The sequence below is a fragment of the Petromyzon marinus genome, chromosome 51 (assembly GCF_048934315.1).
Source record: "Petromyzon marinus isolate PM22_M1 ecotype Great Lakes invasive population chromosome 51, UKy_Petmar_22M1.pri1.0, whole genome shotgun sequence".
NCBI classification, from domain to species: Eukaryota; Metazoa; Chordata; class Hyperoartia; order Petromyzontiformes; family Petromyzontidae; genus Petromyzon; species Petromyzon marinus.
In genome coordinates, this window is record NC_133717.1 from 14,565,816 (window position 1) to 14,592,577 (window position 26,762).

General features: G+C 53.1%; 1 protein-coding gene and 1 long non-coding RNA gene across 2 annotated transcripts in view; both read right to left on the bottom strand.

The window, feature by feature from the left end:
- Positions 1-421: 421 nt before the first annotated feature.
- On the bottom strand, positions 422-2,429 carry LOC142931273 (uncharacterized). Its single transcript, XR_012947290.1, has 2 exons — positions 1,061-2,429; positions 422-724 (listed from the first exon to the last, which is right to left on the bottom strand). It is a non-coding gene; the product is annotated as an uncharacterized LOC142931273 (long non-coding RNA).
- Positions 2,430-2,509: 80 nt separating this feature from the next.
- Positions 2,510-26,762, bottom strand: part of LOC116953386 (solute carrier family 2, facilitated glucose transporter member 9-like) — a 38,456-nt gene continuing 14,203 nt past the window's right edge. The window contains exons 4-13 of the mRNA XM_032973534.2: positions 23,055-23,215; positions 21,993-22,117; positions 21,347-21,476; positions 19,874-20,022; positions 11,900-12,102; positions 11,182-11,292; positions 10,002-10,103; positions 8,016-8,091; positions 7,157-7,284; positions 2,510-2,767 (exon numbers count right to left, since the gene is read on the bottom strand). Of these exons, the coding sequence (XP_032829425.2) occupies positions 2,585-2,767; positions 7,157-7,284; positions 8,016-8,091; positions 10,002-10,103; positions 11,182-11,292; positions 11,900-12,102; positions 19,874-20,022; positions 21,347-21,476; positions 21,993-22,117; positions 23,055-23,215 (1,368 nt within the window). The 3' untranslated portion in view covers positions 2,510-2,584. The remainder of the gene's footprint in view (positions 2,768-7,156; positions 7,285-8,015; positions 8,092-10,001; positions 10,104-11,181; positions 11,293-11,899; positions 12,103-19,873; positions 20,023-21,346; positions 21,477-21,992; positions 22,118-23,054; positions 23,216-26,762) is intronic.

A 26,762-nucleotide genomic window follows, 5' to 3' on the forward strand; every position in this document is an offset into this window, starting at 1 on the left:
TGTGGTGTCACTCACGTGCGGTGTCACTCACGTGCGGTATCACTCACGTGCGGTGTCACTCACGTGCGATGTCACTCACGTGCGGTGTCACCGACGTGCGGTGTCACCGACGTGCGGTGTCACCGACGTGCGGTGTCACTCACGTGCGGTGTCACTCACGTGCGGCGTCACTCACGTGCGGCGTCACTCACGGCGGCGTCACTCACGTGCGGTGTCACTCACGTGCGGTGTCACCGACGTGCGGTGTCACCGACGTGCGGTGTCACTCACGTGCGGTGTCACTCACGTGCGGCGTCACTCAAGTGCGGCGTCACTCACGTGCAGTATCACTCACGTGCGGTGTCACTCACGTGCGGTGTCACTCACGTGTGGTGTCACCGACGTTCCGTGCAGATTGAGCGCAGAAGTCAATGCCTTGAGATGTTTTTTTAAAATTTATTTGATTTTTTGTTATCGCAGAGTGACTTAACGATGCGCTTTTAGGGCAAGTGGATGCCACCTGGGTGTAAACCCAGGATTCTCAACAGCGCCGGCTCAGCGCTCCGACCTCCCGAGCCAGCGGGCCGCTGTCGAGACGGACACGCGCTGTCCGCGAGCTGTCCGCGTGCTGTCCGCGTGCGACTACTTAAGACCGGCCACAGGGCAGGAATGGGGGGAGGGGGCGGGAGGTGCGGCCACAGCATCGTGTCCCGAGCCGCCCTCATTTATGTAAGGTCGAGGCGACCTAGGGAAGGCACACAATAAAAAAACGTCACACCAAATATGAACAACAGCAGCAACAACAAAAACATAACAAACGCGTGTGGTGGAATAGACGGAGGGCGCTTTAACAAAAATTAAGCGGAATGGCGATAGAGGAACTCTCTGCTTGGAGTACGCACGCAGCAACGTGAAGGGCTTCTTTCCCGCTGTTTGGGGGATGCGAGTGGGGGCTTGGTGAGGAGGCCGCCACTATGGAGGATGACGGGGGCGGTGGGCGAGAACAGCCAAGAAATGGTAGCGAAGGAATGGAGCGCTGATGATGATAATGATGAGGACGAGACACTGACTGAACCGGTACCGATATCACTCGCCACTGATGAGCAGTCGTGGTCAGGAGCCCGAACTTCGGGTCGCTGGGTTTGTGGCGTGGCGTGTGAACACAGTGCCACCACTCCACCCCGATGGCATGGTCTGAGCCAGGAATAGTCTGAGCCAGGCATGGTCTGAGCCAGGCCTGTCTGCGCCTGAAACCCTGAAAATATTTCAACGCATCCAGTAGACCTGTCGCTATGGCCGAGTGCTTACACAGCAGGCTCCCAAGGAACCTGCAACATATTCAGTGAGAAGTTAAGTCCTGTCAACAACAACAACAGTACCACAATCAACATGAAAGACAAAGGTCCCCCCATATAGCCTTGGGGCAAGTGCTGTTAGCGGCCACCAATCAAGACCGGTACGGCACACGAGGGGGTGGGTGGCCAGCACCACGCCCGGCCGCCTTTGTCTCCCATGTAGCGACGCTTACACATCAGATCAGGTACTCATTTGAGGCCGAGTCAACCTAGGGGAGGCCCAGGACCGGTTTGGATAATCACTACAAGTGTTGGCTGTGAGCGGGAAATCGAACCGTGGTCGCCAGGGTCGTGGGACAGCGCAATAACCGCTACACCACCGCTCCCCTAACCACTAAACACCACCACCCCCATCACGACCCCCACCCCGTCTCTGTCCTTGCCAAGTGAATCCCTGAACCAACAGACCGAGTGGCGTTAACCCTTGGCCAGCGCTGGGATTGTGCTCACAACAGCATCAGCGGTATGGAAGGCCACGCCACCATAAAGAGAGGGTCACAGCGATGCCCTCCTCGCTTACTCAGCAGAGTCTCAAGGATGAAACTCCACGTGTACCAAACGGTGAGGGTGCCTTCTTCATCCAGCAGTGGGGAGAAAAAAACGGTCTCTAATGATCCGAACGATGTTGCCAATGGGTTATCCAAAAAAAAAATCCTCCGAGTCTCGAGACTCGTTTTCAGGAGGGTCCTGCCAAGTAACTTTCTGACCCGCACCTACGGGGGACATCTGTGACAAAGAGCTTTATAGCTCATCGTATTCCTCCAGTACAAATAAAGATTCTGATTCTGAGTTTTTCACAGTAGTGGTGGGGGGCAACGTTGGTCCTTGATGCTGCTGCTGTGTGATCCCAACTGAGCAACTTGCAGTTGACTCTTTCCCAGCATTGGGATGCGGTTTGGTCAATGCCAGTTGCACCCAGTGGGTAATTAGCTACGGGAGGAAACCAGAGAAACCCCACGTGGAACGGGATGGGGGGGAGAACAAAAATGTCCCAAACAAGAAAGGCGCGACCACCCCCCCCCCCCCCCCCCCCCCCCCGGCACAAGCGTCGCCAACGGAGACTCGGGCGGTGAAGGTTTCCTTCGAAGGGGCGGCCATCGCGAGCCTCAAAACCCCCGGCGGACGACCCCCCCCCCCGCCCCCCCCCGACACCGGGAGACGGGGGTCTTCCCCCCCTCCTCGGCAGCAGTCGGTACCGACGTGCGGCGAAGACCTGCCTCGGCAAGATGTAAAAATGTGACCCCGCTCTGCTAATCGCCGCTCGTTGCTGCGGTGCCCTGCGTCCCGTAGCAGCCGCTCCTCCTCGCGGAAAAGAGTTCCGACACTTCCAGGAAGGAGCAGTTCTTGGTCTCCGGGAGGAGGCAGCAGACGAGCAGCACGCCGGCCACGCTGTTCGCCAGGAACAGGAGGAAGCAGTAGGGCCCTGTAGCCCTCTGGGGGAGAACAAAGACACAAAGGTAGCATTAACTGAATGTTGGGGGCAAGTGCTGTTACCGAGCACCTATGAAGGCTGGCACGGCATCCTTCATTAGGTGCCCGACAGCATTTGTCTCCCTAGTGGCGATGTTTACACACCACACCAGGTACTCAGTTGAGGTTAAGTCCACCTTGGGGAGGCCCCAGAAGCGATTTCAGATAATCGTCACCGGTATTGGCTGTGAGCAGGAATCGAACTCGGGTCAACAGGATTGTAGCGCAGCACGGCTAACCGTTACACTACGGCTCCCCAAACATAGACAAAGATCACCCGTATATATTCTTAGTTCTTTCGGTAAAGTCACGTTGAAGGGAAACAATAAAATAATAAAATATATATAAAACAATAAAAATTCTCACGACGTTTCGACCATAACACAATGATGACGACCGTTTGTGTTATGGTCGAAACGTCGTGAGAATTTTTATTGTTTTACATATATTTTATTATTTTATTGTTTCCCTTCAACGTGACTTTACCGAAAGAACTAAGAATATGAATTACTGCAGTCACGAAAGCTTTAAATCAAAATCACCCGTATAGTCTAACAGACTGTTGGGGCAAGTGCTGTTAGTGAGCACCGCCTACGAAGGCCAGCACTGCGTACGAGGGGATGGGTAGCCAGCACCATGCCCGGCCACCTTTGTCTTCCCAGTGGCGGTGTTTACACACTGCACCAGGTACTCATTTTAGGATGATTTGACCTACGAGAGGCCCAGGACAGATTAAGAAAATCGTCACTCATGTTGGTCGTAACACGGGAATCGAACTTGGGTCACCGGTTTCAGAGCACAGTGTGCTAACCACTGCGCCACCGCTCCCAGAACACACGCACGTCTAATCAACGACGATTGGCCGTGTGCGATTCGTACGTTCTCCCTGTTTTACAGAGTGTGAGAGTAAGTGTGCGATCCGAGTTCAATTCCCGCCCACGGCCACCAACACGGTGACGATTATCTGAACCGCCACTGGGGAGACAAAGGCGGCCGGGCATGGTGTTGGCCATCCACCCGCTTATGTGCCATACTGGTCTTCATAGTTGCGCACGAACAAACAGCATAATATCGTTGTTTTGGGTTAGATCGCGTAAATATATAAATGTGTCGTTAAACCCGCCACCACCCGACACAGCCGATTCGCAAGGTTTGTCACGTAGACAGAAAGTGCCAATTCGTTTCTAGTACAGCAGCACATCGGTGTGTTGGGGAGGAAAGCCACAACATTTAGAATCTGAGTCTGACGTTTCGCCAGTAATTGCAACTAGCTTAATCAGGCGATAGCCAAATTTTGTGGAAAAATCCTCCTGTTTCGTTCCTTAAAGAGGCGTAGATGTGATGGCGTCACACGGTGGATCTTAATCTTCGTCTTTTGTTTGAGTGTGCGCGTGTGTAGAGCCCGGATGTTCTCCCACAGCTAAAGCAACCACACGCGCAATGCAGCTTGGCATTGGACAAATATCCCAATGGTGAAAAATTGCCCGCAAATAACGCAAGTAGCAGCTGCAACAACATCGCCCCTTACTGCAATAACGTGGCAGGAACCTCATAAAAAAATATCTTGAGATCCAGTGAGGCCTTCCTGGGTTAAACAAGTGTAGGAGGAATATTAATGTGTATCTTGGGTTGTATGAACTGTATGTTGAACTTCTTTCGCACCGCACGTAGCCAAACGCGCTAATTGGAGGTGCGGGGGTAAGGACAACAAACTAAGCACTAAAAGCAGTTCTAAAGAAATGAGATTGTCAATCTAGATGATCTAAAAATGCACAGCTCCAGTGGTTTCCTAATATTGGAACGAAGAGCGTTCCAGACGGCCGCAGAAGCGCATTCGAAAGCACGTGCTGCGGCGACCACCGTCTTTGTTTGACGGCCAGCCAGAAGCCACCGCTGCTTGCAACGATAATCGGGGTTCGCGTGATGATGGTTTCCGGTCTTTGACGAGATCGGCAAGGTATTGTGGTTCACTTGTGGCAAGCACTTTGCGTGTGTGTAATGAACGCGGTCATATTTGGAGTTTGCGTGTGTTGCTCTCCCCGTGGTCGCGTGCATTTTTTATCCGGGTCCTCCGTTTTTTTCCCTCCATTTATAATCAACATCACGCGTTCAGAGCATTTGGCTGCTGCTATAAATTCCCACGTGATGATGATAAGCCACTTAGGTGCTGTCATTTGTGATAGCTAGGTCGTCGCTTCTGAAAAAGAGATACTACATTAGCTTACCTGGTGAAATAAAAATAGTTTTAGTTTTTGAGAGACAACCCTCGCTTGCCAGTCTCACGCGCGTTACGCGCTCACGCAAGACGTGCAAGGTACGGGAGATAATCGATTATCCAGTGGCTTCGGGGGCTGGATTTTCAAAAACGTCGGATAGTTGCGACTCATCTATATTTAAAATAGATTACTTTTTTCACATAATTCTATGACATTTGATTTTAGGTGTTAAATGATTTTATGTTTTAAATGTTTACGATATGAAATTGGCATAAATAAGACAAAGACAAAAATAAATATCCTACTTAAAAAAAATACTGTATTTACTGTACCGTAATTACATACCTATTAACCCATGCGGTTAACTCGTATTCTTGTACAGGGAAATTGAGTTCTCAGGTCCATACGGCATACAGCCATTTCAATACGGCCAAATTAATTTTTCTATTTATTTGTGTTTCTCCGTTGTGATGGGACTTTGTAGGATGAACGTTGAAATGTATAAGGGCACGGGGTGACCAATAAGGTCTGAATTGGTCTGTAATAAGGTAGGCACTGATAAAGGGGTTGACAGGTTTGTACCTAACACTTCAATCTCAAAGACTCTGCATGGGGTGATGTAAATACGCGCAGTATTTTCATCGTTTAAGTTGTATGTAGTGTATAATGTGCCGTATATAATATTTAAAACTGAAATCAAGCATAGATACTTTTTTCTGTCACATGCACATGTTGCCGATTGCCGGACTGGAGCGGTTTTGTCGGATCAGACCTGGACCGCCGGATGTTGGAAGCCAGATAATCGATGAGCAACTGTAAAGGGACTCCTCTACTTACGAACGAGTGAGGTTCCAGGTCTGTTCGTAAGTCGATTTGTTCGTAAGTCCAACTTTACTCCTGTCGATTCCAAACAAGTTGTATGGCATGTATACTAAACACGGGGAATGGCTTAAAAAGTTGCATAATCTCCTGTACATGTAGATGCCACTGGTTCTTCGCGTCCTGCAGATGTAGACGCCACCACCACCATCTATCGTGCAGTCGTTGAACTTACGACTCTCGCTCCAAACAGGCAACTGGATATACGGACAGGTTTGTTCGTATCTCTGAAAGTTTCGTAAGTCGAAGTTCGTAAGTGGAGGAGTCCCCGTCCGTACATACACACACCGTCGATGCCCGTTCCACCAACGAAGCATGGAGGTTGCCATCTCCTGGCTTGCCGAGGGTACGGTGGTAGCACAGCCAGCAGATTGATTTGTGTATCCAGTTTCGCTCAGCCTCTGAACTAAACTAAACTTTTTATTTTACTTTTTTTTATTTTACCAGGTAAGGCCTCACTGATCTGTTCAGCTCTTTTTTTCAGAAGCGGACCCGACTATCGCGAATGATAGCTCAACGGAAGCGACTTATCACGTTGAAGTTGATAGCAGCCAAATACTCTAAACCACTGGTTCTTAACCTGGGGTGCATGCACCCCCTGGGGGTGTGAGATGCCCTGAGAACCAAAGGATGCAGGCTGCAGTAAAGGTTAAGAACTACTTCTCTAAACGCACGTTGATTCTAAATGTGGAGGGGAAAAGCAGAGGACTCAGAGAAGAATTCACGTGACCACGGGGATAGAGACATGCAAACTCCAAATATACAGCAGGCGTAAGAGTCGGGATCGAACCCACGATCTCCTGCATATCCGGCGAGCTAGTTAACATCTCGCCACCATCTCACTCTCACGTGGAGACAAGGGGACACGGAGATCAGCAGTGAAGTGGGGGGGGGGGGGGTCTACAACCAGCTTCACTCATCTTGCCACTTGCAGGGTGCCCTCACTTCATCACGAGGCAGCTGTCTCAAATCCCCAAACCCACGCAGTCACAGCCGATGATGGCGAAGGCAAAGACGACGGTCACTGCGGAGAGCTTCAAGTCGGTGGGGCGGGGGGTGGTGTGAAACTGAACCGAGCATGACGGCCGAGTGGGCGACCCGAGACCCAAGGAGACGACGACCGGCAAAGCGACGCCGCGGCCGCGCTGCTCTGCCAGTCGCCATCTCAATGCCGCACGCGAGGAGGGGGAGCAGCACCGGCAGGAGGGAGGGGTGGGGAGGGAGGGAGGGGGAGCAGGGAGCAGCAGCAGCACTGACCACAAGGAAGGGGAAGACGATGCCGATGACGAAGAAGCTCAACCAGTTGACGCATCCGCCGATGGAGTAGGCGGTGGGGCGCGCATGATGGGAGAAGAGCTCAGCCGGCAGGACGTTCAGGATGCCACCTTCCCCGTGGGGGGGGGGGGGGGGGGGGCGGGCGGGCGGCGTTGTGGGTGACGTGTCAAGCAGCAGACATCCGTCGTGTCGCGGTGGCGAGACGTTCACTACCTCGCCTGGTATACAGGAGGTTGTGGGTTCGATCCTGACCCTGACGCCTGCTGTATATTTGGAGTTTGCGTGTTCTCCCCATGGTTGCGTGGATTTTTCTCCGGGTCCTCCGGTTTTTCCCTCCACGTTTAGAATTAACATCACGCGCTTAGAGTATTTGGCTACAATAAATGTTCACACGATAAGCCACTTCGTTGAGCTATCATTTGTGGCTGGGTCACTTCTGAAACATAACTACATACAGTAGCTCCATGGGTCTTACCTGCTAAAATGAAACATTCTTTAGTTTAGTTTTTAGGTTAGTTTAAAGCAGCAGAGTTCATGCCTCCATACAATGTCGTGTTACTAGTCCAGCATCGTCAGCCTCCTGGCGTTTTAAATCAACATTTCACGACAATGCATGACGCAAGCAAACGTCGCTCTACTTTCAACCGACTAGGTCTCATCAGCAGTCCGGTTCTTTAAACGATATTCAGGTTTTAAAGGGAGCTGTGGTTTCAGCCCAAGTTCACTGCCCTGGTTCACTCTGCTGCCGGCTCGGGGGGAGGCCGAGCTGCCACCCCCCCCACCGCCCTGCCCACCCCACCGCCCCCATCCCCCCCACCGCATTACAACGTGTCGATCTCACCAGGGCCGATTCCGAAGCTCAGGATGTAGGCAAAGACGATGGCGATGCTGAAGTACGACAGAGCCGGGATGCGCATCTAAGGGAGGGAGCGAGTGGGGGGGGGGGGGGGCGGAAACAACGGGAGGTTCCGCACAGTGACGCGCGATCGCAGTTACAGTCATCGTCATCATTTAAATAACCGTTAAACCCATCTTCGCCAGTCGTCACACCACGACCCCCTGGGGGGCTTCCCCATTCTGACGAACATTCTGCCACCAAACATCTGCAGGAGAGATCACGCCCACGCTGCAAGGGAGTCGTCTACGCGCTTTTGTGCCAAACGACAAACCACCTGCTCCGTCATCAAGAAAGACCTCAACCGGTGATCCTGGCTGCAGTCAACTCAAGTGCCGATCCAATACCCTTTGGGATCGTGCTACCGCTGTTGCTACCATCCTAGGATCTCACCACGCAGATCCGGAAGAACGCTGCTGGCGAACGCAGTGGCACGTACGGGATAACAAACACCTCATTAATAGACACCTCATTCCACACCCAAACATTGCACCTCCTAGCTTTGACATTTCTCGAAGGCACCGGTGGTGGAACTGTCAAACGCATAAGAACATTGGTAGCAGGCCGATGCTGCATCGCATTCTCCTTCATGAATGGAAAATTAAATACACAGCTGCAGTAGTGCCATTGTGGCCATGCAACCCAAATTTTGGACAACACGATACACCAATAGAGACCCATAGAGACACAAAGAGAAGCATAGCGATACATAGAAACACAAAGAGAACCATAGAGATACATAGGAACTCGTAGAGCTATATTAAAGGCACAAGGCCACAGGAGTGCGATTGTGGCCATGCAACCCAGACTATGGACCGCACAGTGAACCCACTGTGGTCTGCGTTGCTTCACCGGGGGAGGAGGAACAGCGACACGACACGAACTCTCTCTCTGCTGAAGCCCTCTCGTCGCGGCCAGCAGCAGCAGCAGGGGACCTCCACATTGGCATCGAGCTCCTGAACATTATCATCATCATTGCTGCTGCCATCACACCCAAGTGACTCCTAGATCTATAGTCAACGGTTGGGGACCGCAAAGCTCTTGGCTGCGGTGGAGGGCTTTGCGATTCTCCAGAGGTGACCACCGCGACTGCCTGCCGACTGGGCCCACCCTCAACGCCGCCTGGGTCGCCTCTCGAGCGATTGGCTGCCAGCTGCCACGCTTGATCACAGGCATCGCTGTCACCACCAAAGAGTCGTTCGCGTTATCGGCGATCATCCACAACTCGACCCACACGGTCAACTCATCCATCGCGACGAGTTGAGATCCGCGGTCCATTGTTAACGTCGAGTTTACATTTTTGACGTTGAAGGAACGAGCAGATAATTACATCTGCAAGTGCATGCTCGTTGTTGTCATTGTCGTCTCCTGTATTTAACCAAGAGACGAACTTAAACGCGTTGATACGCACGCAAGGACAACCCCGGGGTGTCCCAGCCTTCAGCAGAGCCGCGTTTCATGTAAAACCACTGGCATAACCACACCACCACCACAACCACCACTGTCGCCACCACCACCACCACGCCCATCGCCGCCACCACCACAACCACGCCCCTACCACCACCGCTATGACCGTCACCACTGCGCCACCACCACTGCCATAGCTGCCACCACCGCCATCGCCACCAACACCGCCGCTGCTGTTGCCACCGCCGCCGACCCTCGGCACATCCGGTAGCGCTTCAGATAAACGTTTCGCCATGGCCTTCCGGCTCGCCCAAAGAGCACATCACAACGATCTTTCAAAAACGACGCAGTGCTGTTTGCGATCTCCCATGAAGGCCATTACCGCACCTCCAATTAGGACGGATGGCTACTTGCGGTGCGAAAGAACTTCAACATACATCAGTCGGCATGCACGGGACACACCGACCTCTCCCTCGCACTACAGTGTGGCCGGTGGGGGAAGAAAGAAAGGTCAACGGGTCGGACCTGTAACGCCAGTCCAATGGTGATCAGAATGCAGCACAGGCCCATGAGGGAGTAGCCAGCGATCAGCAGGGGGCGACGTCCCAGCCAATCAATGATCATTCCCTGGCAGAGGCAGATAAATGGGGATCGGGAGGGGCGCAGAGAGAGGCAGGTGAATGACAATTTCTGCACGGCATTTTGGAAAGCAGAACGTCTGCCAAAAAACATTACTAAGCTGCAGCGTGTAGAAAATTATTTCACAGGTGCCGTGATGGGTACTGCAAGATCCGACTATGTCCGTCCAGTGCTTGCCGAGCTGCATTGGCTTCCGGCTGCCAAACGAATACATTATTATAAGGTTGCACTCATTACCCACAAAGTGCTTGCCACAAATGAACCACAATACCTCGCTGATCTCAAAAAGGAGCATTAACCATCACACGAACTCTGGTCATCCTCGCAGCAGTATTGGTTAGCTATCGAACAAAGACGATCACTGCATTGCCCACTTTGAGATGCGCTTCTGCGGCCACCTGGAACGCTCTTCCTCTGATATTAGGAAGCCACTGGAGCTGTGCACTTTTAAATCTAAATTGGAAACTCAATTATTTAGAACTGCTTTTTTTGTTAATTTGTTGTGCTTCCCCCACACCTCCAATTCGTGTGGTTGGCTACATATGGTGTAAAAGATTTTCAACATACATACAACAGGGTAGGGGAGGCAAGGGCTGGAGGGGCGAGGGAAGGAAAGAGGAAGGGAATGGCCCGATAGAGAAGAGGTGAGGCTTTAAGAAAGGAACGTAAGGAGGTTAAGGAGGGGGAGGGGAGTACTGCTTAATGTACAGGGGGCAGTGTTGAATCTGTGGGCAGTGTTGAGTTTACGGGCAGTGTTGAGTCTATGGGCAGCGTTGGGTTTAGGGGTAGCGTTGAGTCTATGTGAAGCATTGAATTTACAGGCAGTGTTGAGTCTACAGGCAGTGTTGAGTCTACGTGCAGTGTTGAGTTTATGGGGAGTGCTGCTTAATGTCCAGGGGGAGTTTATTCCAGTGGAGGGGTGCAGATAGTCCCAAGGAAGCGCATTGAGTGCATGGCTGAGGATGTCCGGGAGGTGGTGGCCGAGAGGCGGGGGTGAGGAGGTGGGGGTGAGAAGGAGGAGGAGGCGTGTGAGACCCGCTACACGCCAGGCTAGGTGTCCACTCACGCAGGTCACGGCCGTCAGGATTTCCGCCACTCCGGTTCCCAGTGTCACGTAGGGAATGTGCTCCTCTGTGATCTCTGCCTCTTTGAAGATGTAGGTGGAGTAGAAGTAGATCTGAATAGAACAGATCGGACACACACAGGAAGGGCAAGGAGCGGGCGGGGGAGTCAATGTGGTAGCCAAGTCCGGTCCGCGACGTCCCAACATTTGGTGAATGTCTATTAAAGCAGAAATGTTGCTTGCTGATCACATATCCATCAGTTTGTTGTCCTTTCCCCCGCACCTCCGATTGGCATGGTTGGCTACGTATGGGTGTGAAAGAAGTTACATACATGCATTAAATCATGAGCGTAGGCATCACTCAATAATTACATATGCAAATCGTACGCACAGTACATGACCTACTGCATGCCAGTCGAGGGAGTTAACATATCGCCACCGAGGCACTCGTGATGATGTGGCTCGCCTCGTCACGGTCCCAGGCAGTGTGTCACCGTGAAACACCAGATACTAAAGAGATTTGTGTTAAACCTCGTGGTGGTTGAACAGTGTGGATGTCACGAAGACCGACTCTCACGCAACGCGATTCGATGCTTAGCCACTGATGCTGCGTCCATCGATTATGCCAAGCGCTGCATCACAACGCCCCCGCCCTCCCCTCCCGCTCCCCCCTCGTCCCTTCCACTCCCCCCTCGCCCCTCCCGCTCCCCCTCCCGCTCACCGCGTTGATGCCGCTCAGCTGCTGGGTGATGTTGAGCGTCACCACCACGACAAGCTGCCGGCGGGTGGAGCGCTCGCGCAGCACCCCCAGCATCCCGGTGCGCGCGACGCCCGACGCCGCGTGGCTCTGCTCGGCGCTCATCGCCTCCAGCTCCAGCTTCACGCTCTGCAGGCTCACGGAGCGCCCTCGGAGCCAGCGGAGGGCTGAGGGGCACAGTCGACGTCACTCACGACCGGCATCGCCACCGCGGTGGCAAGATGTTGACTACCTCGCCTGGTATAGGGGAGGTCGTGGGATCGATCCCGACCCGGACGCTTGCTGTTTTTCTCCAGGTCCTCCGTTTATTCCCTCCACATTTAGAATCAATGCATGTTTAGATTATTCGGCTGCTGCTTTAAATTTCCACATGATGATGTAGAGGAGTAGTTCGGGGACGTTACATCATGCGCACCTTCCGGTGCGATGACGTCATGAGAAGTGACGTCATGAGCGCTGGGCGGGGCGATGACTTCATGTCTCCTCTGGGTGCTTAAGGTGGAGCCCGTGACGAAAGCGGGGTCGTGAACGGTGGAAGAGTGAACTAGGGGTAGGGCTCACGGAGTTTGGAGAGAAGCCGGCGGTAGCGATAGGAGTGGCTGCTCTCCTCGGTCGGTCGGTGTTGGCTGATCCCCCGGCCGACACAGAGGAGAGAGCCTGGGAGCTAGCCGAGCTAAGGAACAGACAGTGAGGGTCTGGGTGAAGGTCCTAGTGTAGGACCCCTACCCCTGAGGAAGAATTCTAATCCCTTAATAAATACCCGGCGTAAGCCCCTAATAAACATCTGGCGTAAGCCCTTACAGAAGCTCTGCCTCCGAGTCATCATTTGCACCACAACAACTGGTGCCAGAAGTGTCTACAGTGCTCGCTGCCATGTTAAAGTCAGGCGCGAGATGAAAAAACCCACCTGCGGTGCATTCCGAGGACGACGACAGTGCGGAGGAGGGTCCCACAGTGACCCCGGAGACCGGGGCCCCGGAGATGCGCCCCGGGGAGCCGAGCCGCCCAGAGCAGGAGGAGAGGGCGGCCATGGGTGCCTGCGCGCCGCCGCCGGACACATGGAGTGTCCTCTCGGGCCAGCTGGAGCTGCTCCTGCGGACGGTCACGTAGCTCGCCATCACGGTGGCCAAGGTTGGGGTGAGAAGGCGCGTACCCGACACGGTTTTGGAGCAGGAGCGGTAGTTTCCCGCCATTTTGGGTCCCGCCGCTGTTGCCGCCGCGACTCCGCAGCTGGGCGCCGGTGCCGACACGGCTCGGCAACCCGGCGTCGCTGCTGCGCCCTTAGCAACGCCGTCGGGTGTGCCCGTGTGCGCGTCCTTGCCGGGGCTCACGTCGGGCAGCCAGCAGCTTCATTGGTTGCCACCTGTCCGCCCGTTCATCGCGACAGGGGGCGACTGGCTGGCGTTTCAGGACCGCTTCGATGCGGCGTACGTATCGGTGGGCTGGCCTATGGAGGAGTCTCTTCGGGCACTCCCTACATGCCTGGATGACAGGGTGCTGCAGGCATTTAATTCAATTCCCCCAGCGGATAGGGCGTCGCTTCCAGAGGCTTACCAAAAGATGGCTGTGGTGTTCGAGCCACCGTCCAGCGCGCACATGCAATTTTCACTGCGGCGGCGGGAGGAGGGGGAGCCACCACTCGCTTTCCGCTGCTCCCTGCTGGCGCTGGCACAGGCTGCCTACCCCGACCTTGAAGGCAAGGCGCTGGACTGGCTAACCCTGGAACGATTGCTGTCCCTTGCGCGCGAGCTCGGGATCGCCTTATCCATCGCCGAGGAAGGCCAGATTACATAATTAAAGGTGGCGTAAAATATATAGGCCCAACTCGCCCTGCGACAGTCGCCCGGGGTGGCGGCGTGCGCGGGGGTTCCAGCGCCTGCGGGGGCGGCTGCACCTCATGGGGAAGACGCCCTCGCGGCCCTGGTGGTGGCCGACTGGCGCGGGAGGGGCGCCGGAGGTCGCCGGCCGGAGCAGCGATGGCGGGCGGGACCTCCTCGTCCGCAAGGCTCCGCAACCGTGGCCTGCTTCCGCTGTGGTCAGCAGGGCCATATCGAGCGGAGCTGCCGCAACACTCCCGGGGCTTTCAACAGGGCCTCTCCGCCTTCCCCCGGCTCCATGTCAGCATCGGCTACTGGGCCCCAGGTGAGTCGCGACGCATCGATCACACGGCCGCTCCCCTCACCTCACGCATCTAGCGGGGTTAGGGTCCATCATTGCAGGGTCATCCCCGGGGGGTCGGGTTCACCCCCTGCGCGCTCGTTGCCATCTTCCGGGTGGTCTAGGCGGATTCGCCAATAGAATGTGCTTGCGCATCGGGTTGTGGCGGCCGCTGCCGGGTCCTCGGCGGTGACTGGGTATGTGCAGGGGGTCGAAGTGCAGGTTTTGGTGGACACGGGGGCGTCCGCCACTATTATATCCGAGTGTATTTTTCAGTTGTTGCCATACAACGTTGGTCCGTTACGGCCGGTTTAGGGGGCTTGTGTTGCCGCAAATGGCGGCAGTTTGGGCATTTAGACCACATTGTGGCATCGGTCAGGATTGGCGAGATCGAATTGGTGGGGCCCATTCTAGTTTCCAGGACCTTGGCAGTGCCATGTCTCTTGGGGACTGACTTTCTGGCCAAGATGCCCATTCGGAATCTCGTAGACCAGGGTTGTGTGGAAATGCCATTGGGTGGTCGGTTGCACTTCCTGCAGTCTCCCACCGTTCTGTCCCCCTTGCCGCCAGTGTGCGGGCCCTGAATAAGGTGTCCGTAACCGTTCCGCCGGTGTCACAAATCCTGCTACCCCTCAGGCTGCGCAGACCCCTGAAATTGGAGTCCCCGGAGACAGGCATCCTTTTGTCTCCCTCCAATTACTTTACGAGAACGAACGGGTTGGTAGGCGCCTTGACGGCCGTGTCGGAGGGCCAGGACCCCTTTTTGCAGGTCCTCAATACGGGGCCCTTGCCGATCGTGATTCCGGCCGGCGCCGTTTTGACACACGCAACCCCGGGCCCTCCACCCGATGATGGGCGTGATGCACGAGGGGAGGACCGACGCATCGTGGATCGATGCGCTGTGTAACGAGAATGACTCGTTATTCTCTGAGGAGAGCCAGCGGCTCCGCAAACTCATCGAGAGATTCATCGATGTGTTTAGTCAGAGTAAATTCGATCTTGGTCGCACCACTCTTTTGGAACATCACATAGACATGGGTGATTCGGCCCCTATTCGGCTAAATTCGCACCGCTACAGCCCGGCTTGGCCGTCGACGAGATGTTGGCAGCGGGCATTATCTCTCCATCCACTCGCCCTTGGGGTGCCCCCATTGTGCTAGTCAAGAAACGGGATGGGAGTCTCTGATTCTGCGTCGTTTCCATAAATTAAACAAGATCTCGGTGGCTGATGCATATCCAAGCCTCGCATGGATGATTCCCTGGACGCCCTCTCAGTTGCGCGGTTCTTTTCAACCCTAGACTTGCTCTCAGGCTTCTGGCAATTGCCACTGGACGAGGCCTCGAGACCCAAAACGCGTTCCGCACACCCCAGGGGCTGTTCCAATTTAATTGGCTTCCTATGGGTCTCCATTTGGCCCCGGCCACCTTCCAGCATCTCATGGAGATGGTCTTGGTGGGGCTACAGTGGGAGTCTTGTTTGATTTACTTGGATGATGTTATCATTTTCGGCCATACGTTTGACGAGCACTTGCAACATCTTGAGTCAGTGTTCGCCAAAGTGCGTGCTGCAGGCTTTAAGTTTAAACCCTCGAAGTGTAATTTGTTACAACCATCGGTGAAGTATTTGGTACATATTCTTAGTGCGTCAGGTGTCACCATGGATCTGGAAACGACAGCTTGTGTCCGGACGTGGCCGTTTCCCACATCTGTTGCTGAGATGTGTAACTTTGTTGGTTTCGCATCGTATTATCGTTGGTTTGTGCGCGATTTTGCGACGATAGCGAAGCCACTGCACGCACTCTCCGCCAAAGGTCAAAAGTTTCGCTGGGGCGTAGAGGAGGATGCCGCCTTTCTTGCGCTTCGCACATGTTTGGTGGATGCGCCGCCCTTGGGATACCCTTCCTTCTCGACACCGATGCCAGCGACATGGGCATCGGGGCAGTCCTGGCTCAGGTGCTCGATGGGGTTGAGAGGGTTGTGGCCTATGGCAGTCGCGTTTTGTCCCCCAGAACAGTGGTATTGTGTGACCCGGAGGGAGCTGCTTGCCATAGTATTCTTTGTGCAGCTGTATTGGCCTTATTTGTATGGCAGGCGGTTTACCGTCCAGACAGACCATGCGGCCCTGCAATATTCACTGGAGATCGACCAGCCCTCGGGTCAGCTGTCCCGCTCGAGGTGCTGCAGGAATACCCCTTTGACGTCATCCACAGGAAGGTGGCACAGCATGGTAATGCTGATGGGCTATCCAGGTTGCCTACGGAGGGTGGGTGCGCTTGTGCCCTGGGTTCAAGTCGCTGCAGGATTCCAGTGCACGCCGCGGCCCAGTTGGTTGCATAGGCCGAAGCGGCCTCCCCTCCGGGTATGGCGTTGCCTGTTGATTTTGGCCTGGGACTCCCCCGAGAGGTATGGTCCAAGTTACAGATCGAGGATTCCTCTCTGCTGAAGCTACGACGCCGTGTTGGGCCAATTGCCCGGAGCTCAGCTCCGTCGGCTGCCCCGGTGGTCGCTGTGCATGACGGCTTCCTCATGCGTTGGGATGCCCAATTGGAACGTTACTGTGTGATTGTACCCACTGCCCTGCGAGGTAAATTGACCCGAGCCATTCACGAGAAACTTATGCACCTTGGCTACAATAAGTCCTTGTTGACCCTTAAACGGGACTCCTATTGGCCGGGTGTGGAGGGTGATGTGGCACTGGTTTTGAAAGGTTGCCATGACTGTGCGTGGAGGAAGGCCCCAATTGGCCAGGATCGGGCTCCACTGCAGTCCATCCGGTTTCTCGTGTCAATGATCTCATGGAACTCGACATTTTGGGCCCATTCCCAGCATCCCAACGGGGCCATAAATACCTCTTGGTGGGCGTCGAGTACCTCACACGTTGGCCTATGGTGTGGCCTCTGGTGGCCCAATCCGTCTCTTCCATCACCGAGGTGTTCGTACAAGGGTACGTTCTGGACAAGGGTGAGCCTGAACAACTGTTAACTGACCAAGGGCGGAATTTTCTTTCCCGGTTGCTCAAGGAAGTGTGCGACCTCCTTGGCACCAAGAAAATCTGCACCTCGCCCTACCACCCTCAGTCTGACGGGATGGTAGAGAGGTTGAACCGAACCCTCACGTCCACGCTGTGCCACCACGTGAATACGTCCCAATCGGACTTGGACCTAAATTTTGATTTAAAGCTTTCGTGACTGCAGTAATTCATATTCTTAGCTCTTTCGGTAAAGTCACGTTGAAGGGAAACAATAAAAAATATATAAAACAATAAAAATTATCACGACGTTTCGACCATAACACAAACGGTCGTCATCAGGTGTGTACGATTTGCAAACCGACACACCTGATGACGACCGTTTGTGTTATGGTCGAAACGTCGTGAGAATTTTTATTGTTTTATATATTTTATTATTTTATTGTTTCCCTTCAACGTGACTTTACCGAAAGAGCTAAGAATAGGACTTGGACCTGTTCGTTCCGGGGGTTTTGGCCACGCATATGTTGGCTCCTTATGCCTCAACGGGGTTCTCGCCTTTTTATTTAATGTATGGAAGGGAACCGGAGCCCCCGATGCACGTCCAAATAGACATAAGGACTTCCAAAAAGGGGTTATCAGTGCCTGCTACAATGAAAGTCGCGCTCGACCGGCTGCGCGAGGCACGGCAGACGGCTGTGGATAATTCGACCAGCCGGCAGGCGGCTAACGAGCGCCTGCCCAAACAACGAGCTGCCGGCCTTCCATGGAAAAGGGGCCAGAAGGCGTGGCTACACTGCCCCCAAGTACCAGTTGGCACGTCCCCTAAATTGCATCGCCCTTGGCAGGGCCCTGTTGAGGTCGTGGAAGTCCGTCGGCCGCAATGTGTTCGTATTCGGTTCGGTCGCCGGCACTGGATAGGACACCCATCCCGGCTCAAACGATATGTGCCACCTAGCCTCGTGGATTCATCCCCACTTCCTGAGTGGTCAGTGATCGATGCGTCCGACACGCCGGGCAGCACGGATTGTGATGGCAGGAGCGATGTCCGGCCTGTGTGTGCGCCTGCAGAGCCCTCGCCAGTAACACCTGCGGCGACGCCTCGTCCGTCGGATGCCCCGGCGACAGGCCTGTCGCCTGCTGGCGTGCCGCCTGTGCCGGCAACCGATGCCGCGCGTGGGAGCGGGCCTGCGGCACATACGCACTCGAGGGGCATGCGGCTCCGGTGACGGCCAGTTTTCATTGGCCTCCAGCCTTCGTCGCCCAGTTCCACGTTGCCCCGTGTGATGAAGGCCTTCAAACTTTATTCTATATTTTTTATACCGTGCTGCTCTAATGTTGTGTTAATGTTTTGCAGACGGTCCCGCCTTCACACACACGTCACATGTTTACTATCAGTGTTCTGTTGATGTCTTCCTGTTTGGGTTGCCGGGTCCGCTTTCATATTGGTTACAGCCGGGTCGGCTGTTTTTTTTCACAGGGGGGGGGGTAATGTAGAGGAGTAGTTCGAGGACGTTATGTCACGCGCACCTTGCGGTGCGATGACGTCATGGGAAGTGACGTCATGCGCGCTAGGCGGGGCGATGACGTCATGTCTCCTCTGGGTACTTAAGGTGGAGCCCATGACAAAAGCGGGGTCGTTGTGGGAGCCCGGGAAGGTGAACGGTGGAAGAGTGAACCAGGGATAGGGCTCACGGAGTCTGGAGAGAAGCCGGCGGTAGCGATAGAAGTGGCTGCTCTCCTCGGTCGGCTGATCCCCCGGCCGACGCAGAGGAGAGAGCCCGGGAGCTAGCCGAGCTAAGGAACAGACAGTGAGGGTCCGGGTGAAGGTCCTAGTGTAGGACCCCTACCCCTGGGGAAGAATTCTAATCCCTTAATAAATACCCGGCGTAAGCCCCGAATAAACAGCTGGCGTAAGCCCTTACAGAAGCTCTGCCTCCGAGTCATCATTTGCAGCACAACAACTATAAGCCACTTAGTTGAGCTGTCATGTGTGGCCAGGTTGCTTCTGTGAACTAGCTATATAGCTCAGTCGGCCTTACCTGGTAAAATAAAAATACTTGATAGTTTTAATCTGGTGGCCAGCATCTGAAACAAGCTGGCCCTCGGGGGTTGGAAGGAAACTGAGCTGTGGAGGTAGTGTCCACCCCGTGTCCACCCCGTGTCCACCCCCAACTGGGTTCACTATGAGTCCTGGGCTGGAGAGGCACAGCCCCCTCACCACCCCACCAAGGGGGGGTGGCAGTTTCTGGGCCTCGAATCGTGAAGTCTCGAGCGTTCGTACTCCCTGCCGCGATGGGTGCGTTCAGCAGTGTCGTCACAATCCATCGATTCCTCGTTGAGTATCGATCCGAACTGATGGATAGCACCATCACCATCATCATGATCATCATCACGTGCTTAATTCAAATTGTAACAAGGCTATAATAGAGTGAATGAAACAGAGATAGAATGATAATAGACGAGATGATATTACGACTTCACAGCGCTTCGATCGTTTCCACGACCCGCATGATGATGAGCGATCACCGTGCACTGGCGGGGTGAGTTCCCATGTCCAGATGTTACACGCAAAGTATCAATGGAGGTGGTGCAGAGAAGACGGCGGTGACAATGATAATGATGATGACGACGGTGAAGGTGATGATAACAATGGTGACGACGATGACGGTGACCATGATGACGGTGACAGTGACGTTTATGATGATGACGGTGATGACGATGACATTGATGACAGTGACGATGACAATGATGTCGATGAAGATGATGGTGACAGTGACGATGACGACGTGTCTTGAACTTGCCGTTTCTACCTTTGAGCGCCTCCTTCAGCTTCTTGCGGGTGATGAGGAGGTATCTGGGGCTCTCGGGAAACCAGGGCAGTACGAGGAGCTGGACGATGGCAGGGAGAGCAGGCAGCGCCAGCACTACGGGCCAGAGGGGGCTCCCACCCAGCACCTGCCTGGGAAACCTCCAGCATCAACCAACGCCCTCTTCGTTGCACCCGGGGTCAGCGACCCTGGCACCCGGAGTCAGTGGGAGGGGCCCCTGCCCCTGTGCCCACACTGTGGAACCTCACCAGCGTGGCCCTCTTACCTCCCAGACTCCAGTTAGGGGGCACTGCAGTGGCAAGATGTTAACTACCTCGCCTGGTATACGGGAGGCTGTGAGTTTGATCCCGACCCTGATGATGCCTGTATATTTGAAGTTTGTGTGTTCTCCCTCTCTCCCTGTGACTGCATACATTTTTCTCCGGGTCCTCCCGTTTTTCCCTCGAAACTTAGAATCGACTTGCGTGATCAGTATTTGGCTGCTATAAATGCCCATGTGATGATAAGCCACTTCGTTGAGCTATCATTTGTGGCCAGGTCGCTTCTGAAAACAAGCTCTACAGCTCAGTGGGCCTCACCTGATAAAATGAAAATAGTTTTAAACCCACGACTTCCATGAAGAACAGACAAGGGAGATAACATCTCGCCACCGCGGCGTCCCATGATTAGAGGCGGCGCAGCGCGTGCATTTGACTCGGGGGGGGGGGGGCAGATGGGGTGGCGGACGGGGGGGGAGGGGGGCAGGGGGGTGCGGCACGTAAGAGAGGATCTTTCAAGAAAACTACATCCGAGATTGCCGTGAGTGGCTTTGCTGTGCACAACACTGCGGCACATGTCCCCCCCCCCCGCCACACCATCGTGGTGTTGCAGAGAAAATGTCCCTTCTTTTATTCTCAGGAGATGCAATTCAGCCAAATTTGACTTGGAGAAAAAAAACCCCGCAATATATTAATGCGGTAAGTTTGTTGCTGATGGTGACTAGGCAGACACCATCGACTCACCATATGTGGGGAACCAGTTGTGACTGCCCTCGCCATAGAGTCTTGACCTCTAACCCTACTCTGCAGGTCATAGATGTGGATTATTAAACCTTTCCCATTTCGATGGCGTACGTGTACATCATTAGTTTTTCTTCTGATTCATATCGGAAGAAAAACTCCCTACGTGTATGTCATCGGAATGGAATGTAAATAAGAAGGGCCACGCGGGAGGGCGCGTGGCACAGTTTGGCGCTAGCTTTCAGAGAGTGCGGTCGTGTCGCTATGGTTCTCTGTGCAGAGTGCAGTACAACGTCTTTAAAAACAGCGGCGCTACGCCTCTCTTAATAAAACTAACGCCAAGCCGCTTGCACGTTCTGAGATTCGACGGTGATTGGAGACACCCACCCCACCCTGCAACTTGCAGACGACGTCTCGGAAACGTGAAAAGGGTCGAAGGGAATCTCAGCGCGCATACCTCAGGCCCATGATCTGTCCGACCAGAATGCCGACCGTCAGGAACATCGACGTGGTCATGGCCAGGGCCCCCCTCTGGTGCTGGGGGGCGCTCTCCGCCAGGTACATGGGGTGCAGGCTGAGGCCCGCTCCTGCACGCACACCACGCGAACACGCAGGCCACACGCAGGCCACGACGGCCGACACCACGTGTCCACCCATCAGAAACCGCTTCTGTTTATCTGTACAAAGCTATTTAATTTTTTTTATTTTCCAGGTAAGGCCCCACTGAGCTCTGTAGTTATTTTTTCAGAAGCAATCTGGCTATCACAAATGAGAGCTCAACGAAGTCGCTTATCATTTCGTGGAAATTTATAGCAGCTGAATACTCTAAACGCACGTTTAATGTGTGGGGTAGGGAGGGGAAAAACCGGAGGACCTGGATAAAAATCCACTCGACCACGGGGAGAGAGAGACAGAGAGAACATGCAAACTCCAAATTTACAGGTATTGTCAGGGTCTGGTTCGAACCCACAACCTCCTTCATACCAGGTGAGGGAGATAACATCTCGCCAAAGCAGCACCCTCATAATCAAACAGCCTGGACACACGAGGAGGAATGAGGGCTCCGGTTGGATCCCCACGACCGCCACCATCGCGCCACTCACCACAGTTCACCCCGATGAGAAATCGGCCGATGATGATGAGCTCGAACGAGGTGGCCACCTCGCTCACCCCCATGAGCAGGGCGGCGATTATGGCGAACGCGTTGTTAGCGAGGAGACCGGCCTTCCTAAACACACGCACACGGACAAAGATCCCCCATGTAGCCTCAACAGACTGTTGGGGCAAGTGCTGTTAGCAAGCAGCACCTGTGAAGGCCGGCCACACGAGGGGTGGGTGGCCAGCACCACGCCCGGCCGCCTTTGTCTCCCCAGTGGCGATGTTTACACACCGCACCAGGTACTCATTTGAGGCCAAGTCAACCTAGGGGAGGCCCAGGACCAGTTCAGATAATCGTCACTGGTGTTGGCCGTGTGTGATATGCGCGCTGCATGGCCGTGTATGATATATGGACAACTTCTGTCTTTCTTCGACCACCGCTTTATTTACAACTCTCAGCATGTCCTCCACATTCCACAATATCCAGGTCGCCACGGCTCGCTCGCCGTGCTTCACTCGACTCGCCCGCCACCTTTGTCTCTCCACTCCCCACGATTACTTCGCTTGCTTCGCACTCAGCAACTCCGCACACAGCATCTTCGCACACAGCGACTTCGCACACAGCGTCTTCAGCTCCGCTATCGCTACGCTCTCTCTCCACTGCTGGCTATTCTCGTCTCCAGCTCCGCTATCGCTACGCTCTCTCTCCACTGCTAACTACTTCTCTTCTTCAGCTCCGCTATCGCTATGCTCACTCCACTGCTGGCTATTCTCTTCTTCGTCCGCTCCACACTCTGTTTCCAAACTCCGTCTCCAACTCTGTCTCCAAACTCTGCACTGTATTTGCCTTCGTTACAGGCTGACCCAACATAACCCGCACTGTCTCTGTTTCCATGCAATACGCAACTTTCTACTCCACTACATGTGTATTATACGATATGTGCATTACGGGTGCGTGTAGTATGTGGCATGCGGGCTGTGTGGTCCAGGCACTCTATGGCCGCGTGAGTATGCGGCATGCGGTACGTGGGCCGCGTGTCTGCGAGCGAGCGAGCGGTTCCCGTCACCTCCCCATGAGCAGCGCCATGGGCCTGGCCACGAGAGCCCCCACGAGCCCGCCCACGGCAAACACCGAGGCGATGACCGCCCACAGCAGCGTGAGCGTGCTGTCGCTCACGGGCTGTGCGTATCGCGCCTGCCACGTGCTGTTGATGAACGCCTGCACCTCCTGGGAAACACAACACGGCGAGGGGGATCATGCGGAACTGTGGGAGCGGAGCTGCAGAGAAACGTTGAGCTGAGATGTTTTTTTCATATTTTGCAATTTTTGCATGTTGGGGATTGTCGCACGCCGCCACGTGTCCAGACGCAGTGGTTTTCCCTGACGGTGACAAGTGAATTGACCTTAAGAGGAGAGTGCGAGTGTAGCGGTTAGCGCGCTGAGCTACGAACATGGCGACCCAAGTTCGATTCCTGCTCACGAACAACACCAGTGACGATTATTATGAAACCGGTCCTACGCCTCCCCTAGGTAGACTCAGCCTTAAATGAGTACCTGGTGCTGTGTGTAAACATCGTCACTAAGGAGACAAAGGCGGCCAGGCATGGTGTTGGCCACCCACCCCCTCGTGTGCCATTCCGACCTTCATAGGTGCTCGCTAACAGCACTTGCTCCAACAGTCTGTTAAGGCTATACGGGGAATCTTTGTCTTTGTGTTTGACAACCCGATCTTCGCATCCAGGCTCTGTAGTAAATACACTGACGTTGGTTAAACTCCATTAAATAAAAAGGTACGGTATGGTCCATCAGCCTTTTCACTTCTTGAGCAATATTGAACTTCTTTCCCACCGTACGTGCTAATCGGAGGTGTGCGCTAAGGACAAAAAACTAAACACAAAAAGCAGTTCTAAGGAAATTAGTTTCCAATTTAGTATAGTGGTGTAGTGTATAGTGTAATGTATAGTAGTGTGTAGTATATAGTAGTGTAATATGTATGGCTATTCAACTTCTTTTGCACCGTACATAGCAAACCGCGGCTAACCGGAGGTGCGGGGGAAGGACAACAAACTAATCACGAAAATAAGTTCTCAAGAAATGAGGTTGATAATATAGATGATTTAAAAGTGCACAGCTTCAGTGGCTTCCTAATATCGGAAGGAATAGTCTTCCAGACAGCTGTAGAAGCGCATCTGAAAGCGCACGATGTGGTGACCGCTGCTGCGAGGATGACCAGAGTTCGTGTGGTGGTTTACACTCTTTGACGGTGTCAGATCAACAAGGTGAAACGAGATCAGCAGGACAGTATTGGTTCACACAGACAAACTAAAGGAGGGTTGAGGGGTCAGTAGCTTTGTGCTTCTGGGTCTCATCAGCAGTCAGGCCTGTTCCATAATCACCCCTGGGGTTTCAAATGTCACGGGCATGATCACTCCATCTCATGCAAGCGAGGTGGTGTCTTTGCAGAGGCTTGGAACTAATTGCTTCATTACCTATAACGCAGCACGAGTATCCGTGCAGGGATGTACGTAAAACTAAACTACACATCTCAGACCGTGTTCGCGAGCACAAGGCAGATCTGAAACATGGCAGAACCAATACCTCTGCCGTAGCTGACCATTGTTATAACGCGGTGGGCTCTCATGATATTGTTTTTTTCCGAGACCAAGGTACTCTGCAAACCTTCGGGCTACTATCAAAGGTTTGTTCCTGAAGCCATCCAGATATATAAACAGACATAACTTCAACCGAAAAGATGGATACAAATTGAGCAATCATTGGAAGGATGTTATTAACCAGGTAAAACCCTAATTGCTTTGTAGTGGTTGTCGTCCATAATATCCGCCGGGTACCACTAATCCACGTAGCAGCTCCCCTCCCCCTACCCCACCCCTACCTCTCCCCCCTTGCTCCTCCCCCTTCCTTGCCTATATAACCTCTTACCACGGCAACTCTCCCTACCACTTCAGAAAAAAATGTCATCTTGCTGTGGTTTTCCCACCTGATGATTGTGTTGCAATCGAAACGTCGTGATTTAATTTATTTTATTTTATACCTACGTGACTTTACCGAAAGAACCAAGGAGTATAAACTATTTTTATTTTACCAGGTCAGGCCCACGGAGCTGCTATGTAGCTCTTTATTGTCAGAAGCGACCTAGTCACAAATGATAGCTCAACGAAGTGGCCGATCATTACGTGGACATTTATAGCAGTAGCCAAAGACTCTAAACGCGTGACGTTGATTCTAAATGTGGAGGGAAAAAACCTGAGGACCCCGGGGAGAGACACGCAAACTCAAAATATACAGCAGGTGTGGTACCACGACCGCGGAGCAACTCCACAAGCGCCGCGATTGTCCACTACCCCCCACCCTGAGCACACGTGCAGAACTTGTACCCACGTAGTGACCTAGCGGGGAATTGCCTGGCACTTCGGGTTTTAATCCGAAGGGCCCCAAGAGGGAAGTCCCACGGTTTCCAGTGCCTGGAGATTGGCCGACTCTCGCAGGACAGGTTACAGTGAGGGAAAAAAGTATTTGATCCCCTGCTGATTTTGTACGTTTGCCCACTGACAAAGAAATGATCAGTCTATAATTCTAATAGAAGGTTTATGTGAACAGTGAGAGACAGAATAACAACAAAAAAATCCGGAAAAACGCATGTCAAAAATGTTATAAATTGATTTGAATTTTAATGAGGGAAATACGTATTTGACCCCCTCTCAATCAGAAAGATTTCTGGCTCCCAGGTGTCTTTTATACAGGTAACGAGCTGAGATTAGGAGCACACTTTTAAAGAGAGTGCTCCTAATCTCAGTTTGTTACCTTATGAAAGACACCTGTCCACAGAAGCAATCAATCAATCAGATTACAAACTCTCCACCATGGCCAAGACCAAAGAGCTCTCCAAGAATGTCAGGAACAAGATTGTAGACCTACACAAACAACAACAACAACAACCACAAGAAAACTAGATTAAAGCCATCAGTCTAACTCCGTACTACAACAAAACAAACATGTCCAAACCAAAAAACGTTTTCGAAATCACCAAAAAATAAAGCCATAATTGCAACGTAACAGTGATCATAGGGAGTGTGACCGAATTTTTACAATAAACTACATAAATAACATGTAACACCAAATCCTAGAGCCATAGCTGGCTGCATGAGTTACTCCACAACAACAGAAGCATCAGTCGGAGTATCAAATTTTTCAATGCACCTTTAAGATCAGTACGCTAAATCAAAATACAGATAATACTTTGCAGCGTCATCCGGAGCGAAACATTTTATTTTATTTTACGCCAATGAATAGCAGTGGCAGCTAGGGGTGTACAACTCCTCTAGAGCAGTTTGAGAGAAGATCTCATTGGTAGTGATTCAAGTTGCAGTTTATTGGCAATAGCATTCCAGACCCTGGGGGCATCAATAGCAAAGGCCCTTCCTCCAGTTTTTGTACGGCAATAGGGAATGTGAAGCTGGTAAATGAGCGAAGACCTGAGGTCAAATTTGTTCTTTGAAACAGAGAGGAGATCCAGCAGGTAGTCTGCGGATTTTTTTGTAAATACATCGTGGATAAATAAGATCTGGTGCACAAGCCGTCGAACATTAAGAGATGTTAAGTTTGACCCAATGTAGAGATCACAGTGATGAGTCCTATATGGGCAGTTCAATGTAAATCTTAACGCCGAGTGATAGATGGAATCAAGCTTCTTCAGTACAGTACTTGGGGCTGATTTATACACGATGTCACAGTAGTCAAGTAGAAGCAGTGTGGT